The sequence below is a fragment of the Myotis davidii genome, unplaced genomic scaffold (genome assembly GCF_000327345.1).
Source record: "Myotis davidii unplaced genomic scaffold, ASM32734v1 scaffold390, whole genome shotgun sequence".
NCBI lineage: Eukaryota > Metazoa > Chordata > Mammalia > Chiroptera > Vespertilionidae > Myotis > Myotis davidii.
Window position 1 is genome coordinate 1,531,418 of NW_006282748.1, and position 18,097 is coordinate 1,549,514.

At 41.6% G+C, this 18,097-nt stretch overlaps 2 protein-coding genes and 1 pseudogene across 7 annotated transcripts in view; all 3 read left to right on the forward strand.

Annotated features, from left to right (window-relative positions):
* The window catches only part of MTERF3 (mitochondrial transcription termination factor 3), a 17,258-nt gene extending 3,218 nt beyond the window's left edge, over nt 1-14,040 (forward strand). For 5 of the 6 annotated variants that reach the window (XM_006753185.2, XM_006753188.2, XM_006753187.2 and 2 more), the window contains 6 exons: nt 444-596; nt 4,379-4,568; nt 9,993-10,140; nt 10,699-10,770; nt 12,336-12,497; nt 13,768-14,022. In XM_006753185.2, coding sequence (XP_006753248.1) covers nt 444-596; nt 4,379-4,568; nt 9,993-10,140; nt 10,699-10,770; nt 12,336-12,497; nt 13,768-13,962 — 920 coding nt within the window. In that variant the 3' untranslated portion in view covers nt 13,963-14,022. Of the gene's footprint in view, nt 1-443; nt 597-4,378; nt 4,569-9,992; nt 10,141-10,698; nt 10,771-12,335; nt 12,498-13,767 lie in introns of all 6 variants that reach the window. The other variant, XM_015561094.1, reaches the window with a different exon arrangement.
* A 2,540-nt stretch (nt 14,041-16,580) lies between these two features.
* Nucleotides 16,581-17,073, forward strand: LOC102762105 (annotated as a pseudogene).
* A 745-nt stretch (nt 17,074-17,818) lies between these two features.
* The window catches only part of LOC102756708 (cytochrome b-c1 complex subunit 7), a 4,591-nt gene continuing 4,312 nt past the window's right edge, over nt 17,819-18,097 (forward strand). Inside the window, exon 1 of the mRNA XM_006753189.2 lies at nt 17,819-17,926. Coding sequence (XP_006753252.1) covers nt 17,908-17,926 — 19 coding nt within the window. The 5' untranslated portion in view covers nt 17,819-17,907. The remainder of the gene's footprint in view (nt 17,927-18,097) is intronic.

Sequence of the window (18,097 nt, forward strand, 5' to 3'; positions counted from 1 at the left end):
TTAGAGGCAAAAAGAAAAAAAAAATCAGTCCTTATTTCTTAGGTAGGTTATAGTTTCCAGTATCTTCCATAATCGTTTAAGACTAAAACCTCAGAATCAACAGTGTCCTAGAGAGAGTCACTTAACTGCTGATTAAAAGTGAAGGAAAGGGGAAGGATCCATCTTTATGGAATAGAAATTTTCCAAGAAATTTATCTGGGAGGAAGAATAATTGATTTCTAAATGATCTTAACCTTTCCTATCAGAAGGTAGAAAATGTTTGTACTTAGATGTTTAATCTTGCAGTGATCCCAAGATTTATAAATAAGCCAACTAGGGAAGCCAGGCATTTAAATACACACGTAAGAATAGCTAGAATGCAGGTGGTGGTTGTAGAAACAGTTTGAAGTGTACAGATTGAAGAGCTGACTTGCTTCTCTCTCTCCATGTGGCTGGCTTCACAGGCCTGGACGATGTGCCTCCATTGTCTCCTTTGCAGCCAGTTTCTGAGCAGGAGGCTGTTCGGATTATCGCAGACCCTCCTTTGCCCCCCGATTCATTCACACTTCGAGACTATGTGGATCATTCGGAGACTCTGCAGAAGTTAGTGCTTCTAGGTAAGTCTCGAACGTACTCTTCGTTTCTTTTTACTTGGTTTAAATCCAGCATTTATAATCTATCACAGTAGTACATAGGCATGAGCAGAAGTCAAACTGTGTGGATGGCTTCTAGTGAAAACTGTACTCCCACTTCATCCTTCCTGACATGGCATCCCCTTCCCCAGAGGGCCCACTTCTGTAGCTCTTTCTGTGGGTATTTAACCCTAAATGTCTTTGTAGTTACTTACTGGTACAGTGCTGCGGTTTGGCTCATTCGTTTCAGACATCAGTTGATCTCATGTTCCCCCTGTTCCCGTCAGTTCTTCCAATATAGTTATAGTAACAAGTTTTAGATGAGTCTTTAGTCAGTGCTTACATAATGACCATAAATATTCCTCACTGCTCTCCAGGAAGTGTATTATGATTATTTTCCTTCCTGTAGAACTTTTCATTTTTCCATGAGTAATAATTGTCTTGTTTTTTATTAGTTTTCTTCGTTCTTTGGGCCATATTCTCCCACACCTTCCAGTGGCCTCTCAGGACAGTTTTTCCTACAGTTAACCCTACAGGGCTTAACTTGTTCCATTTCCCCACTACCCCGACCTTCCCCCTGCAGCCGACTGTCCCCCTGGATGTGATGGGTTCTCTCTAGGACTGCTCCATAAGTATCTGAGCTCTTGACATAGGATGCGCTTGGATTTGGGTAGTTGAAGGCACCCCAGGGATCTGCGAGCTCTTACTTAGTCCTCTTGTTTTCAGTCTAGCACCTTACTGCAGCCTTCTGCCTTTTCCATCGTCTATGGGTCTGGCACTTCTCTTACTTGATTTTCCTAGATGATGAACCTTCTTTCTCCTGGAGGATTGAGAGGAAGGCAAGGAATTATCTCAGATCCATCTAGTTTAGGTCCTCGCTTTTCACTGAAAAGTTAGGAGCTTCCTAACTTGATAGTCTTCTCATCAGCAATATTGCCCTGATAATCTCTCTAAGGTTAGTGCTCTGTCTAATTACTGGCAAATCCGACTGCCAGTAACCTACTTGAAATCCTTTAAAGCTTTCCCAGGGCTTCAAAGTTTTTAGCTTCGCTGCTTGCCACCCTTCCTCTGGTTGGTCATCTTGGGCAACTGGAGAACTTAATTCAAATTCATGTAACTTCTGAAGTACCTTCTCTGACCTTCCAAACAGAGTGGCCTTTCTCCGGGCTCCCCACCTCCTTGCTTCGATCCTAGACTAATAACATTGCGATTGTTGACTCATGTCCCTGGGCAAGTGCCTAAAGGTTTAGGGGATGGCCATGTTCTCAAGAAGCTTCAAGAATTCACAAGCACCTAAATACACACATACGAATAGCTAGAATGAAGGATGAAAGCGGTAAGTCCCACATGAGGAGCACAAAGCGATGTGTGGGTTCAAAGGGGAGAGAAAGATGACTTCTGCTGCAAGCAGGGGAGCCAGTGTCCTTCCTCTTAGAACAGCTTTCCCAGCCTTGTGATCGGTGCTCTGAGTAAGACAAGATAAAATAACAGGGTCCCTACCTTCAGATAACTACAGTACACCTAGAGCTGTGGCATATGCCAGGCATTCCTTCATCTGTATGCTGATACTTCAGGTGCACACCTAAAAGGTAACTTGAATGACAGTACTGTAGAGGAACCATGACTGCCTTCTCAGGCAGGATTTCCGAGGACCTAGTGATCCACTTCTCTGTTTGCTTCCCAGATCTGTTTTCTGCCTTTCTCTGCCTATTCTCCATCCCAGGAGGCTAACGTCTGTGCACGAGGGCTCCTTTGCCAGCTGGCTTCTGGGCTGCTTGAGCCCAGTGGGAGGCACCTGCAGGCGGAGAGGGAGGCAGGTAGGAGTATTTTTTCCTGTTCCCTCCCTGCTCTGCGTCATGTAACTGTCTCCTCCATGACAACAGCTCCTACTGAGAAACCCTTTCTTAATTGCTTCTAGCTCCCTTTGTGTTTGGGTAATACTTTTTCTCCCTGTGTCTTTAGCTCTAAGGGTGCCCTCATTTGTTCTCTTAATTCTGCTCACACCACTGTCTCTCCATTAAAGTTGTTTTCATTTGAACTTTCTAGGGCAATTTCTTTTGCCTGCCAGACCCTGATGGATACAGTAAATAAATATGTGTAACACTAACCAAACACAGCAGTAATGTTTGTAGTTACTGAAATGATGGGATAAAACCAACTTAGACTGTGGTCACCTAGAAGTTAGAATCATTCTTTATTATTCACTTTCTATATCCCCAGAACCTACCGGAAGGGCCTGGTCCATAGTAGGCATTCATGACTATTTTTCAAGTTAATGAAATTGTAAGCCCATGATTTGTGCTGACAGCAGTGTGCCCTCCTGATTAGATTCAGTTCTCCGTTTGCTGGGAAAAAGCAGCTTTTCAGGATTTTTGTTTCAGCACAGTCAGGATGTGACAGCTCATGCTGAGCAAGGCACTTTAGCACATGTAAGCTGTAATATTTATTTACATTTGAAGTCTGAACCCTTTATGTTATTTTTAAAGCATCCCTTCTCCCATTTTGCACAGATTTTTGAAACTGGTTTCTAATTTATCTGTTCATTCAAAAATTTCATTTTTTAACTTAATATTTTAAATTGCAAAAAAATTGTATCGAGTTGTTAAAAGTGCAAATATTACAAAAGAGCTCTTAACCCCTCTACATTGTCAGTCCACTTTTCCAAAGGTAACCCTCATTATCAACCTTTTTCTATGCAAATATTACCATACAGAAAGCTATACATAGGTTTTGTACTTTTATGTAGTCAAACTTAATATTATTTTTTAAATTCTGTGTTTTCTTTTAGTAGTTTTAAAGTTGGTATACTTTAGGCTTATATCTACATGAAATTAATTTTTGAATCAGATATAGAAGGAATTCTTAATTTTTTCCAAGTGGTCCCATTGTATTCTACTGAATAGTTTCCCCCTTTGATTTGAATGCCACTGTTACTGTAGGCCAGATTTTTAATTCATCCTGACTCTTTTTCTGGTCTTCATTCTGTGTGTGTGTCTATAGTCTTTTTCTGCTTTCAACCATCTTAGGTCAATACCTGATTAATACCCAGAAATTTGAGTTTAGAATATGGATCTAAAAATATCAGATAATAATTTTTGTATTTATAGATACCATTAAAGAAATAATGTTTTTATTTCATTGCTTCTATATTCTAGACTGCAAAGTTGCATCTATAAATCAATTTGAGTTATTTTTAACCTGATGAAATATGTTAATGAATATGACATTTGAATCTAAAATTAGGGTTTTACATTATCCTTAAATGTTTAGTCTAAAGTAAGGAATAGGCCTTTCCTACTCATGTTTATTTTCTAAATCACGTAAAAGGCAAAAAATGAGAGAATCAAGTGCTCGGTTTTAATGAGAATTTTGAATTACAGGTTACTTTGATTCTCTGCCTAATTAATGCTGACACCTAATTATATCCATCACCAAAGAATGATTTGAAATGACACGTTGATATTGTTCCTTTTTACTCTTTCTCTCCTGTCCTTGTGTGGTTTACTTAGATCACCTCGGAGTGGTAATTTAGCTCCAAATACAGTTTTCCTCTACATATGACTTTGAAATAAATACTGTGTTTTCATTTTTATTTATTTTTATTTCTGCAACCAGTTTAGTTGAAAATACTTTGAAGTTTCTATTGGCCTTTGTCAGTTCTCCTTTGGATAGGTTGTTGATTTCCCATCACTAATTTCTTAAACGTCTGTGTCTGAAGTTTAATGACTGAGTTAAGCAGTTCTCTTCAATGTTTGTATTTATTACAGGAGTGGACTTATCCAAGATAGAGAAACACCCAGAAGCTGCCAATCTCCTTCTGAGACTGGATTTCGAAAAAGACATTAACCAAGTACTCCTGTTCCTTAAAGATCTGGGGATAGAGGATAGCCAACTGGGAGCATTCCTGACGAAAAATTATGCTATTTTCTCGGAAGACCTTGAAAATCTTAAGACTAGGTAGGGTTTTTAGAATGATTCCCACATAACCCACGAAGTGATTCTAAAGGAAATATATGTGTTGTTTTTTTAAGTCTCAGCTGCAGAAGAATCAACCGAGATAATGAACATGAATGTTATTGTTTTGTTTGGACTTTGATCAAAATTAAGAATCTAAAACAGGTTGTTTTTTTTTAATTCAACAGCCCATTCTTATTTTTATCTGAAAACAAAAACATCAAACATAAAAACTTCTTGCTGAGTCAGTACTTAACTGTTTCTCTTTGGAAACTGGAATAAGTTTTCTTTTAAATCCATTAACAAATGTCAGGATTATCTGAGAGTACATTTAAAGTTAAGAAAGCCTGAATTTGTTTGTTCTTTACTAGCTAGTTTTTGAAAGTAAACATTTGACATTCTCTCGGCAGATTGTTATATCATTTGCTCAATCGTTCTCATAAGTTAGCTATTTTAGTTCCTTTTTTTGTCTTTCATTACCATTTCTATAAACACCTTTGTGCTTCCTTCAACATCCAAAGAATTTATTGAATCTGTGATATGAATACAGTGAGGTAGTATTGATCTATAGCAGTGATGGCGAACCTTTTGAGCTCAGCCTGTCAGCATTTTGAAAAACCCTAACTTAACTCTGGTGCTGTGTCACATATAGAAATTTTTTGATCTTTGCAACCATAGTAAAACAAAGACTTATATTTTTGATATTTATGTTATATATTTAAATGCCATTTAACAAAGAAAAATCAACCAAAAAAAAATGAGTTCGGTGTCACCTCTGACACGTGTGTCATAGGTTCGCCATCACTGGTCTCTGGGATAAGGATCCTGCTAGGCATTGGGAACACCACAGAGAACAAAACAGCCCCTGTTGTAATTCACACGTTGAATTCATCAGCAGCCCCACCTCTCACCTCAGTGACTCCCTGTCCTCCCAGGCTCGCTGAATGGAGTGCTGTGACCTGTTGCCCCAGTCAGAAATGCTGGTATTAACTTGGGCCACTCTTTTAGCATCCACATCCAATAAGTCACCTCGCTCTGTCAATTTTACCTTTTTATATCTCTCCAGTCAGTCACTGCGTTTCTCTTAATCTTTACTTTGAATGCTTTACCTCAGGTCATCATTTTGCACCACGATCACTGCAGCAGTCTCCCAGCTGGTCTGCCTCCAGTCTTCTCCCCCAGGCTCTTCTCACTCTGGTGTTGGTCTCACCACATTTCAGAGAGCTTTGCAGTTCCTTAACCTTCATAGTTTGACGGTCTTTTTTTGCACTAGGAAAAAACAGACCAGCACATTCCTTATATGGAACAACTTGAGCCCTTATTATAAAGCAAAGCACTGGGCTAGACTTCGGTCATGTAAGACAGTCACGCTCTCTCCCTTCATGGGATTTCATTACAGTACAGAGGAGGGAAAGAAAGACTCTAGGAAATTCAGTCTGACATACCCACATCTCCTCCTGGCTCTCTGGAACACTATTTTCTTCCCATTCAAAAACCTACTTGCCCTTAAAGTACTTCCTACTGTAGTACTATTATAAAGGCCTCATTTTATAGGGGAGGCACAGAGAGGTTAAATAATATGCTCAAGGTCATGTAGCTAGTGGCAGGCCTTGGATTCAAACTCAGTTAGTCTAACTCCAGAGTCCTGGCTACTACACCTGGCTGTACTGTCTCTTTACTTCTAATTCTATGAAAGAAACTTAAGTGTAAAAGGAGTTTGTTACACATGCTCCTAACAACTAAGGAGTATTCTCATACAGATGGTAGTTGAATGGTTCCTAAAGCCTGGCTGATAAATTAAACTGTGGAGCATTTTTTAAATTAATTTGAGTATTTTAATCAGTAATTTATCCACATGTACTCAAAGGGTGTACAATGAAAAAGAAACTGTATTTAATTGAACTTAGCTTTGGTTTATGTACAGGATTCTTATTTTCTAGAATTTCTAAAACAGCACTGATTTCACATACTTGTTTTCTTTTTAATGAAGAAAATTTTAAATGTGTAAAATGTTATTTGATTCTTTATAAGAATTTTCAAGTGAATCTGCATTTAATTATTTTTTTCTATTTGTGCCTTATATGTATAATATTTTATTGGTAAAATTATCACAATGTAGACAACAGTTTTGATGTTTTAATCAGATATTGATTCTTTTACTGCCACACAAACAAAGAGTAATCCTCCTTGGTGACCAAACTGAAAGGCTACACATGCTGGGCCCTTGGACTGTTGTGGCAGACCTGGCTGCAAGCATAATGAGAATCTTAGGCAGGTGCGTCCAACTTCCACCATGATTAAGGATCTGTGTGGAATAAAAGCAAACGTCTTCTATGGTGTTCCTTGCATCTTGGGACAGAGTGGCACCTCAGATGTTGTGAAGGTGACCCTGACACCCGTTTGAAGAAGAGTGCAGACACACTAGGGGACCCAGGGGAGCTGCAGTCTTAAAGTCTCCTAATGTCCTACCACCTCACTGTCTCGGCTGCAGCAGGATTTTAGTTGGAGATTGTACCTATTGTCCTTTTTATCTGATCTCTGACTAAAAACATTGGTTTCCTAAATACAGATATAGGAGTGGCTTGTAAAACCCAACATCTGTATCCTGATGCGGATGGTGCTTGTCTTTTGTCGTCCTAAACTGGTTAGTGCGAAACAGTCCCACTTCCTCAAAGCACCAGTGTTGCACACACTACAGTTGCCTTGCAAAGTAGATGTGTGTTCACTGTGTTATATAACTGTGGTTCCTTTACCCAACATGCCTCAGCCAACACTTTTTCTCTGATCCACCACATCCTGGGATTCAATGTAAAAACAGTATTAAATGTCCTGTGCATAACTATCCTAAAGGATCTTCTTTTGTGTACTAGATGTATCAGATCAGTATACATTGCTATATAATGTATAAAGAAAAGCCTACATATGAATAATGCAGCCAAGTTTCATAACTACTAAAGCACCAAATGAACGGTGAAAAAAAAAGTAACCCTCCTTTCTGCCTACTTACTCCTGTCCCTCATCGTCCTTCTAAAAACCATCCATGGAGGCAGCTACTATTATCAAGTTTGTTGTTCAGCCTGCTAAGAATGTTCTACTGTACACAAGCATATATGCATTTCTTTATACATGCATACACATGAGCACACATACATACAACTGGTAACATTTATACATGCTACTAGAGGCCCGATGCACGAAATTCGTGCAAGAGTAGGCCTTTGCAGCCCCAGTTGCCTCAGCCCTCCCAGCCCTGGCTTCATCTGGAAGTTCGTCTGGGTCTGGACAGTTGTTCCGCTGTTCAGCCGTTCGGATGATTTGCATATTACGCTTTTATTAGTATAGATTCTGCACCCCACTTTCTTATGTTAGCTATACTAGTGTGTTGTAGATAGTTTGATATTGGTGCTTCCTGTTCTTTTTTTATCCCTCGTGTAGTTCATACTTTGAGTCTATGTAGTCCCTTATTTGTAAACATGGTGGTTGTTTGTGGTCTTTACTATTTCAATGAGGCTGCAGTGACTCTCCTTGTATAGACATCGTTCCACACGTATTGGTGTGCATCTGTAGGAAAGATCTCTAGAAATGGGTCGGGGGGATTATAGGTCAAAGGATGTGTGGGTTTGTCATTTTAATAGGCGTTGACAAATTGTCCCTTGTGTAGGTGGTGGTTGTCCAATTTGTACTCCCACCAACATTGTACAGAGTGCCAGTTGCCCTATTATCCTCACTAAAATGGTGTTACCAAACTTTATGATTTCAGTTCATTTTATAGATAAAATAATGCCTTATTGTTTTTGAAATGATGTTTTGAACATCAAATATTTGGAGCATTTTTCATATGTCTATATTTAACCTTTTTTGGTAAGCATTCTTTTATATAAGAAAATATGTTCTTCCTTGTGACATGTAAATGTTTTCTGAAGTAACAGTCATTTGAATATCTATAATAAAAGCATAATATGCAAATCGACCGAACGGCCGACCACGCTATGACACGCACTGGTGCCAGGCCAGCCAAGGCTGGTGTGATGCGATCGTTCCAGGGCCCTCGCCATCACCCCACGATCACCCTGCAGATGGAGGCCCAGGCCACTGGCTGGCGGGGCAATCAGTTGGGCAGTGGGGGGGGGGGGGGGTCCGCGGTCTCCCAAAAGAGGGAGGCCCAGGCCACCTTCTGCGGGGCGATTGATTGGGGCACTCTGCAGAACTGGGGAACTGGGGGTGTGTGGATGCAGACACGGGCAGCACCAGGCCAAGGCAGGTGCGGACGGGGGGCGGGGCCATGAAGCTGGGCCACAAAATGGGCTGCGAAGCCGGAAGCTGGGGAAAGGAAGGCCTACCCTCGCATGAATTTTGTGCATCGGGCCTCTAGTAAAACATAATGTCTGATACATGGTATAGAAATATTGTAAGTGTTAAAGGGAGGCATAGAACTTAGTTGAAATCTTAATTTGCCATTAAATAGCTGGTAGTTTTGTAAGTTAATTTCTCTGGACCTATGTGTTTTCAAATGTAGACATTTTATCTGGTTCACAAGGTTTGTGGGGTTTTTTTTTTTTCCTGATAAGAATTAAACAAGATTATGTCCTGATATATTTTAGACATTTACTATAGTAATAACACTGACTTTTACTCTGTTTATAGATTTTTAAAAATCAATACTGTTATTTTATAGTCAGACTTTCTATATTTCACTACCTTATTTTGGTTTCCAGAAATTTAGCAGGAAATGTCTTCATTGTTAACAAAATACATATTGAAAAACTACAGTAAAAATTAATTATGAAAATACATACTTAGGTGCATACTTAGTAAATACTAAGGTAAATACTTAGTAAATACTAAGTAAATACATACTTTAGTGCATACTTAGTAAATACTAAGTAAAATTCCTTTCAGTTTCTCTGAGATACTAAAATAAATTTCATCTCATACTTAAAGAGTTTTTCTTTGTAAAAAGAATTCTGAATCTGTTTTCTTAATTTGTGTATTTTCGATTCTTAGACCAAAAAATATTCTTAAACAGAATCCATTTCTTTTTTTTTTCTACCAACTAACAAAATAAGTCAGATTAACTAAAAAGGTAATTATTTTCTGCTTTTAAGTGTAAATGGGGACCATTCTAGAGTTGGATGGATGCTTGATTTAACCATATTTGGGCCATTATTGTAGACTTAGAGGCCCAGTGCACGAAATTCATGCAAGGAACTCGGCCCTCACAGCCCTGGCTTTATCCAGAAGGAGGTCCAGAAGGTCGTTAGGCTGTCTGGTCTAATTAGCATATTACACTTTTATTATTATAGATGGGATTTTTTTATTATTTTATGTTATTTTGGGGGGTATGGAAGTCTTTAAAAACAGTAATTATTTTGGAAAGTAGCATCGCTAGTAGATGTTCATCATGTATGTGTATTTGTGTTTCTTTAGAGTGGCTTATCTACAGTCAAAAAGTTTCAGTAAGGCAGACATCGCACAGATGGTCAGGAAGGCGCCATTTTTGCTGAATTTTTCAGTGGAAAGACTGGATAACAGACTGGGATTTTTTCAGAAAGAACTTGAACTTAGTGTGAAAAAGGTAAAGCAAAGGGGAGAGCCCTTGCTGGTTTGGCTCAGTGGATAGAGCATTGGTCTGCGGACTGAAGGGTCCCGGGTTCAATAACGGTCAAGGGCACATGCCCGGTTGCGGGCTCAATCCCCAGTAGGGGGCATGCAGGAGGCAGCCAATCAATGATTCTCTCTCATCATTGATGTTTCTATCTCACTCTCCCTCTCCCTTCCTATCTGAAATCAATAAAAATATATTTTTAAAAAAGGGGGGGGAGAATTTTTATATTTCCATGTCAGCTATATTTAGTAATTGTTAAATCTCATATTTCTAACAGCTATGAATGAAGAAACCTGCTAGCTTAAACATGTAGCTGTATTATTTTATAATATTCCATCAAATTGTTACCTTAAGTTTTGTTTTTAGTATGTTCTTTTTCCTCAAACAGTTTTACATTTATGTATTTATGGGGTTCTTAGCCCTTTTCTGAGGGTCATTTTAGAATTTTTAGTTTTGTATTTTCTTGATTGCTTTGGTTTCCCAAACTAGTTGCACGTACAGTAATGATAGGCTGTTTTCTAACTGCAGACTAGAGATCTGGTAGTTCGTCTCCCAAGGCTGCTAACTGGAAGTCTGGAGCCCGTGAAAGAAAATATGAAGGTAGGATGATTTTAAGCTTTTGAAAAATCAGCTTCTTTCTTGAAGTGTTTAAGTCCTCTGAAGAGGATAGATTTTCCTATTGTCATCTTAAAGAAAACTATGTTATAAATGAGGTTCTTTCTAAAAAGATGAAAATAGGAAATGATAAATATCTAGCAAGCTCTTTGTTTTAGGTGATGATATTTTTCACATGTTCACCACGTGTTACATGAGTAAGTCACCTTGCAGACACAGGTGCCTGTAATCCTAGTATGTGGGTGGTCCCTGGAAACTGCTTCCGTTGCCGGTACAAGAGTCTTTGTCGATGTGGCGCAGGTGGAAGATGAGTTTTGAAGACTGGATCCAGAAGGCTTCTGTGGGGAGAGCAGTGGCCAGCACATGGCTCTCCTTACACCTGTGCCAATGAGATTTTTCCAGAACTTGAACTTACATGGAACATACCAGACATTCTTCACCGTTTTTCTCCCAGCGAATAGCATAGAGCCAAGGGCAGCTGACTAGTTAGTATACAAAGCTGTAGTAATATTTGAAACTAGAAGCCCATCGCGCGATATCACATGCAGTAGGCCGCCCACCGCTTCTGTGGGAGCCAGTGGGAGCTGCACTGCTTCCAGGGGAGGCAGAAGCGAGCTGCCGATGCCCACGGGAGCCGGGAGGGAGCTGCGTCGCTTCCGCGGGAGGCAGGAGGGACCTGCACTGCGGAGGCTGTGGGCCAGCCCCGTTGTCCCTGTCCGTGTTGCTCTGGCTCTGGGGGTCTGGCCCAAGCCGGGCACAGCAACAAAGTACACATTCCGCCAGGTCGCTCACACTGCCCACTCTCAGCAGCCACTGCCCCCTCCCCTCCCTCCACCCCCCCCCCCGACCTGGGGGACTCTGGCGGGGCTGAGAGGACTGGGCGCTGCCATCTTTGTGATGGAGTGATGGTTAATTTGCATATTACCCTTTTATTATATAGGATTATTACCTAAGGTCTCACAGTGTTTTCTGAGGTGCTCAGTGTTTTATATTCAGTTGTAAAAGTTGTTGAGCACCTGCCCCCACACTGTGCTGGGGGGAGGCCCTGCTCTCATGGAACTTCCAGTCTAGTGGGGAGAGTGTGCGGAGTGATACAAGCCAGGGAATGGTGGGGCACTCAGGGTGCACACAGAAGACCGAACCCACGTTTGGGTGTGTAGTTTTTTCATCTCTGTCTGGAATTTTGACATGTAATGTTTCAGATAACACTTCGGAGCAGAGGCTCAAAAGCACTTTGAAAATCTTACTGCTGTATGGTAGGGCCCCAAACGACAACCTGACCGGGTGTCCCAAGCCACCATTATTCTATCACATAATTATGAGAGCTCCTTTGGGATCCGCCCATGCTGTGAGTAGCTCATTCTCAGGAGAGAGATTTGAAACTCAAGTTATCCCAGAAGTAGGAAGCTACGATCTCATGAGGGCATTGGCATAGCTGTCTCCAGAATTTACTGTCCTTATTTTAAATATTAAAAGAATCAATGTGTCCTCTAGCATAATACCAAGATAACTTTCTATTCATGATTTATAGCAACTCTACTTTCTTTTAGGTTTATCGTCTTGAACTAGGTTTTAAACATAACGAAATTCAACATATGGTCACCAAAACCCCAAAGATGTTAACTGCGAATAAAAGGAAACTTACGGAGACGTTTGATTTTGTGCACAATGTGATGAGCATTCCCCACCACATCATTGTCAGGTTCCCGCAGGTAACGCGCACAGCTCCGGGAGCGCCGTCCTGGCCCTCCGCCTGCCGCCGCTCTCCAGCATTCCAGCATCATGCTGCTCGCTGACAATGCCTTGCTGTTTGTGCAGGAACTGGACCACATGCAGTCTGGTGCTGAGGGTTGTGTGACAGTCATATTTCTTTTGCCCATCTTTTTATCAAGATAACACTCTGGAGCAAAGGCTCAAAAAGCAGTTTGAGCCCTAGCTGATTGGGCTCAGTGGATAGAGCATAAGCCTGGGGACTGAAGGGTCCTGGGTTCAATTCCAGTTAAGGGCACACACCCAGGTTTCGGGCTCCATCCCCAGTGTGGGGCGTGCAGGAGGCAGCCAATCAGTGATTTTCTCTCATCACTGATGTTTCTTTTTCTCTCTCCCTCTCACTTTCTCTCTGAAATCAATAAAAATACATTTAAAAATAAAAACATACACACATAGATTTGAGTCTCCCCAAACTAGATTCTTGAAACCCCAGTCGTAGAACTGTTGCTACCATATTGGGACTCTTAGACTCCTAGTGGTCTGGGTGGTAGTGCTGGGAAAACAAAACAAAACTTATCAACGGAAAAATACATTAACTGACAGTAGGCTGTGAGGAAACTGATATAGACTAAATTTTTGACAGATACATTTATAATTCTGGTGTGAAACTAATTGTCTCAAGCAAATAACAGTTATTGTTGGCACAGCAGTTTTATGATTAAGTAACATGGGAAACAATTATAACAGTAGGTATAGTTAATTTGTCATTTCAGAGCAGGATGGTGGATGGTAAAGGATAATGACATGAGGAAATCTCTCACTAAGGAAAGATTGGTACACTTCTGGTTATATTCAGGATTCCATAAAACTTTGTCTCCCCACTCACTTCCTCTGCGCTTCTCTGAGGCAGAGCTGGAGTCCACATCAGGGAACGGAATCGTAATTCTCAGTCCAGGTTGTTTTTTTTTACTCCCTGATATTTTAATGGATCATTAACAGAATGAAATTTTCCTGTCTCTGGATTGATTAGACTCTGTTCTTTGACTACAGTGTAGCCCTTAATTTTTTTTATAATTGTTCTGTTTGTAAGTTTTGAGTCCCTTTTTAATCATAATTTCTTAGTGGAAGCTATAAACTTTGGGCATTTATCAGGTTTACTGAGCATGTGGTCAATACTTTACATTTGTTAGCTTATTAAAATTTTTAGCCATATGACATTTTAATAGTTCATCTTTCAGTGCATAATTTTTTAAAACTCTTTTTCTTTTGTAGGTATTTAATGCAAGGTTGTTTAAAGTCCAAGAAAGACATTTATTTCTGGCCTATTTAGGAAGAGCACAGTATGATCCAGCAAAAGCTAACTACATCTCTTTGGACAAATTAGTATCAGTGCCTGATGAAATATTTTGTGAAGATCTTGCCAAAGCCTCAGTACAGGACTTTGAAAAATTCTTAAAAACTCTTTAGTTTTTGATGAATATTAAAATGTAATCATGTAAAATAAAAGTATGTATTAATAAATTAATATACTTCAAAAGAAATGCCTTGAACCTCAATTGATATTGGACACAATTTCTTGATATTATAAATTTGAGTACACTTCTGGTAGATCTTAAAAGTTCCTAGTGACTTAATTCTTTGACTCATCCATTTCCTTCCTTCTGGGGAAGGAGAAAACTCACAATATAGCAAGCTTAGAGAAACAGCCGGTTTTGCTATATAGGCTGGCGTTGCCATTTCTGGTGAAGATGAGAAGTGGAGGATTTTCCTCTTAAAGTCACAGGGCTTTTATTTTATTTTTTTAATCTTTTTTTTTTCAGGGAGGAGAGGGAGCGAGAGAAACATCAAAGATGAGAGAGAATCATTGATCACCTGCCTTCTGCACACTCCCTACTGGGGAATGAGCCCCCTACTCAGGCATGTTCCCTGACCTGGAATCAAACTGTGACCTCTTGGTTCGTAGGTCAACACTCAGCCACTGAGCCACATTGGCTGGGCAGTCATAGAGATTTTAAAGTGGCTTTATCACAAAACATCTGTATTTTCTTTGAAATGTTAAATGAATTTCTGGAGCATACTATATTATCTATCTACTACCTACTACTCACCTAATGCTATAAAACATGCAATTTTGGACTATTGACAGTGTTGTCTTCCCAAACACATACTCAGCGTTGCCCACAGGTGGCCACTGATAATGAGGAAAAGGAACAAGCATAGGGAGGAAAGTAGATGTCAATGAGACTGTAAAAGGTCAGAACAAACTTTTGACTTATTGTCTGTACACAAAGATTTATAACAAATTGATATTTTTTTTACATTTATCATTGAGATGTGTAATCCTGGGCAAATGATTTAACCTGTGAGTGTGAGTCTTTGGAAAATGAGGCATCATGACTTCAGTTATCTGCATTACACTCTCAAGACTGAACAGAGTGTTACCACTGGGGACCCCTAGGGAATCACACCTAGTATTTGCACTCACATAGTTTCCTCCAGGATGGAACTGAGCCAGTGCGATTTGGTCCATGGAGCATTTTCAAGCTTCTCAAGTGGAGGATGGATAAGCCCTTGCAGATTGGGTCTTACCTCTTGGTGTACAGTGATTCCTGGCCAACTCTCAGCCGTTCCAGCCATGCCAACTGCGTGCCAGACATGTGAGTGCAGAAGCTATCTGAATATTCCAGCCTCAGCTGACACATGGAGCAAAACTACTGGCTCAGTTCAGAATTGGGAGAAACAATAGTGTTTTACACCAGGGTCTGTTGGGCACCAGTATTTTGCGGCCTGTTAGATGTCCTGAGACCTCCGGAGAAATTAAATTTGTGATTGGTCAGGGCCAAGTATAGTGGCCTTTCTGTTACTGGTGATGTACTGAATAGTCCCAAAACTTCAAATGATTTAAAACCACCAGCTTCTGCCCTTGGACTGCAGAGTCCCGGGTTTGATTCTGGTCAAGGGCACATACCTTGGTTGCAGGCTCAATCTCTGGCCCCGGCAACCAACTGATGTGGCTCTCTCACATTGATGTTTCTCTATCTCTACCCCCTCCTTTCCATTCTCTAAAAATCAATGGAAGGATGTCCTCCGGTGAGGATTAACAACAAAAAACCCTAATGAATCCCAGCTAACATCCAGGCACTGGAGAGTTCATGCCTGCAGGAGCTGGATTCTGTGACAGCCCTGGGTATCGGATCCCCTCACAAGATCTTCCTTCTCTTGCCACTGAAGCTTACGGGGTAAGGAGGAAGGGACGGGAGTTGCTGAGTACTTGTAAGGCAATGTGCCAGTGTGCACATGTACTGCATGTCTTCACATCTCTGACCATTTAGGTATGTGTTTAGTTATGCGTAGAAGGTGACGTGAGAAGCTTCGGTGGCACAAGGAAAAAGAGAGAAGGCAACAATTTTAGAACTGGAATGGACTAAGACGATTAGATCTAACCTTTTGAACTTATGAGATGGATTCTACTGTCCTGGGTCTCAAGACCAAAGAAAACAAGAGTAGGTGTTCTTGGGTAGTTGCTGTGGACTGAATTGTCCCCCTCACAATTCACATGTTGAGACTCTAACCCCCAATGTGATGGCATTTGGAGATGGGACCTCTTGGGAAGTAATGAGGTTTAGATGAGGTCATGAGGGGATTAGTGCCCTTACCGAAAAGAAACACCAGAGGTGGCTCTCTCCCTGCCACGTGAGGACTCAGTGAGAAGACAGCCAACTACAAGCCACAGAAAGAGCTCTCACCTGAAACTGACATGTGGACACCTTGATGGGTCTCCATCTTCCAGAACTGTGAGAAAAAATGCTTTTTAAATTACCCAGTCTACAATATTTTATGGCAGTCTTAACTGACTGAGAAGTAGTAATGGCCCTGGCCTGTTTGGCTTAGTGGATAGAGCGTGGGCCCGTGGACTGAAGGGTCCTGGGTTCAATTCCAGTCAGGGGCACATGCCCGGGTTGTGGGCTTGATCCCCACTGGGGGGCATGCGGGAGACAGCCTATCGATGATTCTCATCATTGATGTTTCTATCTCTCTCCCTCTCCCTTCCTCTCTGAAATCAATAAAAAATATATGTTTAAAAAAAGGAAAAAAGAGCTTTCTCACTCCCCGGCCATCTTGGCAGCTGCATTTGGTTGGGGAACGTCCCACACTTGAGGCAAGAAGATGGCGGCCTCAAAGAAGACGAAAAATCGTTGGAGTCAATCAACTCTAGGCTCCACAACTCGTTATGAAAAGTTGAAAGTACATGCTGGGGTACAAGCAGACACTGAAGATGATCCGAGCAGGCAAAGCGAAGCTGGTCATCCTCGCCAACAACAGCTGGGCCCTTGAGGAAATCTGAAATAGAGTACTATGCCATGATGGCCAAGACTGGGGTCCATCACCACAGTGGCAATAATATTGAATCGGGCGTAGTGTGTGGAAAATGCTACATGGTATGCACACTGGCTATCATTGACCCAGGTGATTCTGATATCATTACACTCATGCCAGAACAGACTGGTGAAAAGTAAATCATGGGAAATTTTTTTTAAATAAAACTGGCCAGAGCATGGTCAAAAAGAAAAAAAAAAAGTAGTAATGGTAGCTCACCATAACTGAATAAGCACCAGTCATACTAACTCCCTTGATTTTTTTCTGTCCCTAGATTTTTATGCCCTAAACGGAATATGTTGGAGCTGAGCCTTAAAAGTGTACTTGCTTTTACCTTAGTTGCATGCAAATTCTGCGATACAGCTTAGATTTGACATTAAATCCGCCCCTCGCCCCTCATCCCCTGAACCAACCTTTAACCTTGTACTAAAATGGTTTGATACAGATCTTCAGCTGGAGAAGCTGAAGGCCAGAGAGGGTTAGTGTCTTCTGGATCAGAAGTGTGGCAGATGGCCCTGGAATGAAGGCGTCCCGAAGTTGTATCTGGATTCTTCCAGCTGTGTGTCCTTGGACAATTTATCCAACTCTTCTGAGCCTGCTTTCTCCTCTCTCCCATAGGGATAATCATAGTACTTAAGAATTAGAATTGAATGAGAGAATGGAACGAGAATATGCCCAGACCATGCTTAGCACGTTGCTTGGCCCAAGGGCGCGATTAATATCGCCCAAAGTCTCACAGCTCGTCACTAACAGGACCCAGGATACAGCCCCGGTGCCCTCATTCCTTCCCTGGGGTTTTCCCATCACGTCACGCGGAATGCTTCTCGGAACCGGGCGTGTCACACAGCCGGCTTACTCCGTTGCTAAGGACGCTGGCGGAATGGCCCGCACGACAGCTACCGTACGTCGCCGCGGGAACTGCGCCTGCGCAGGCGTCCTCCCGAGCCTCGCGCCCAGAGCTGAGGCGCCTGCGCACTGGACCCCGCGCGCCCTCCTGGACTTACCCAGTAGGCAACGCTTCAGTCTCGGGTCAAAATGGCGAGCCGGCCTGCCGGTAGGTAATTGGTGTCCTAACTGCTGGGCATCGCGGCGCCCAGCCTTTTATTCTCGCAGCAGCTTGCTTCTCTTCCTCTGCTCTCTCTCCGTGGCCGGTTCTGCGGCAGAAGGGAAGGGGCGGCTCCGGTCCAGCGCGAAGGCCGCCTTCCGCCTGCCCCCCGGCGACCCC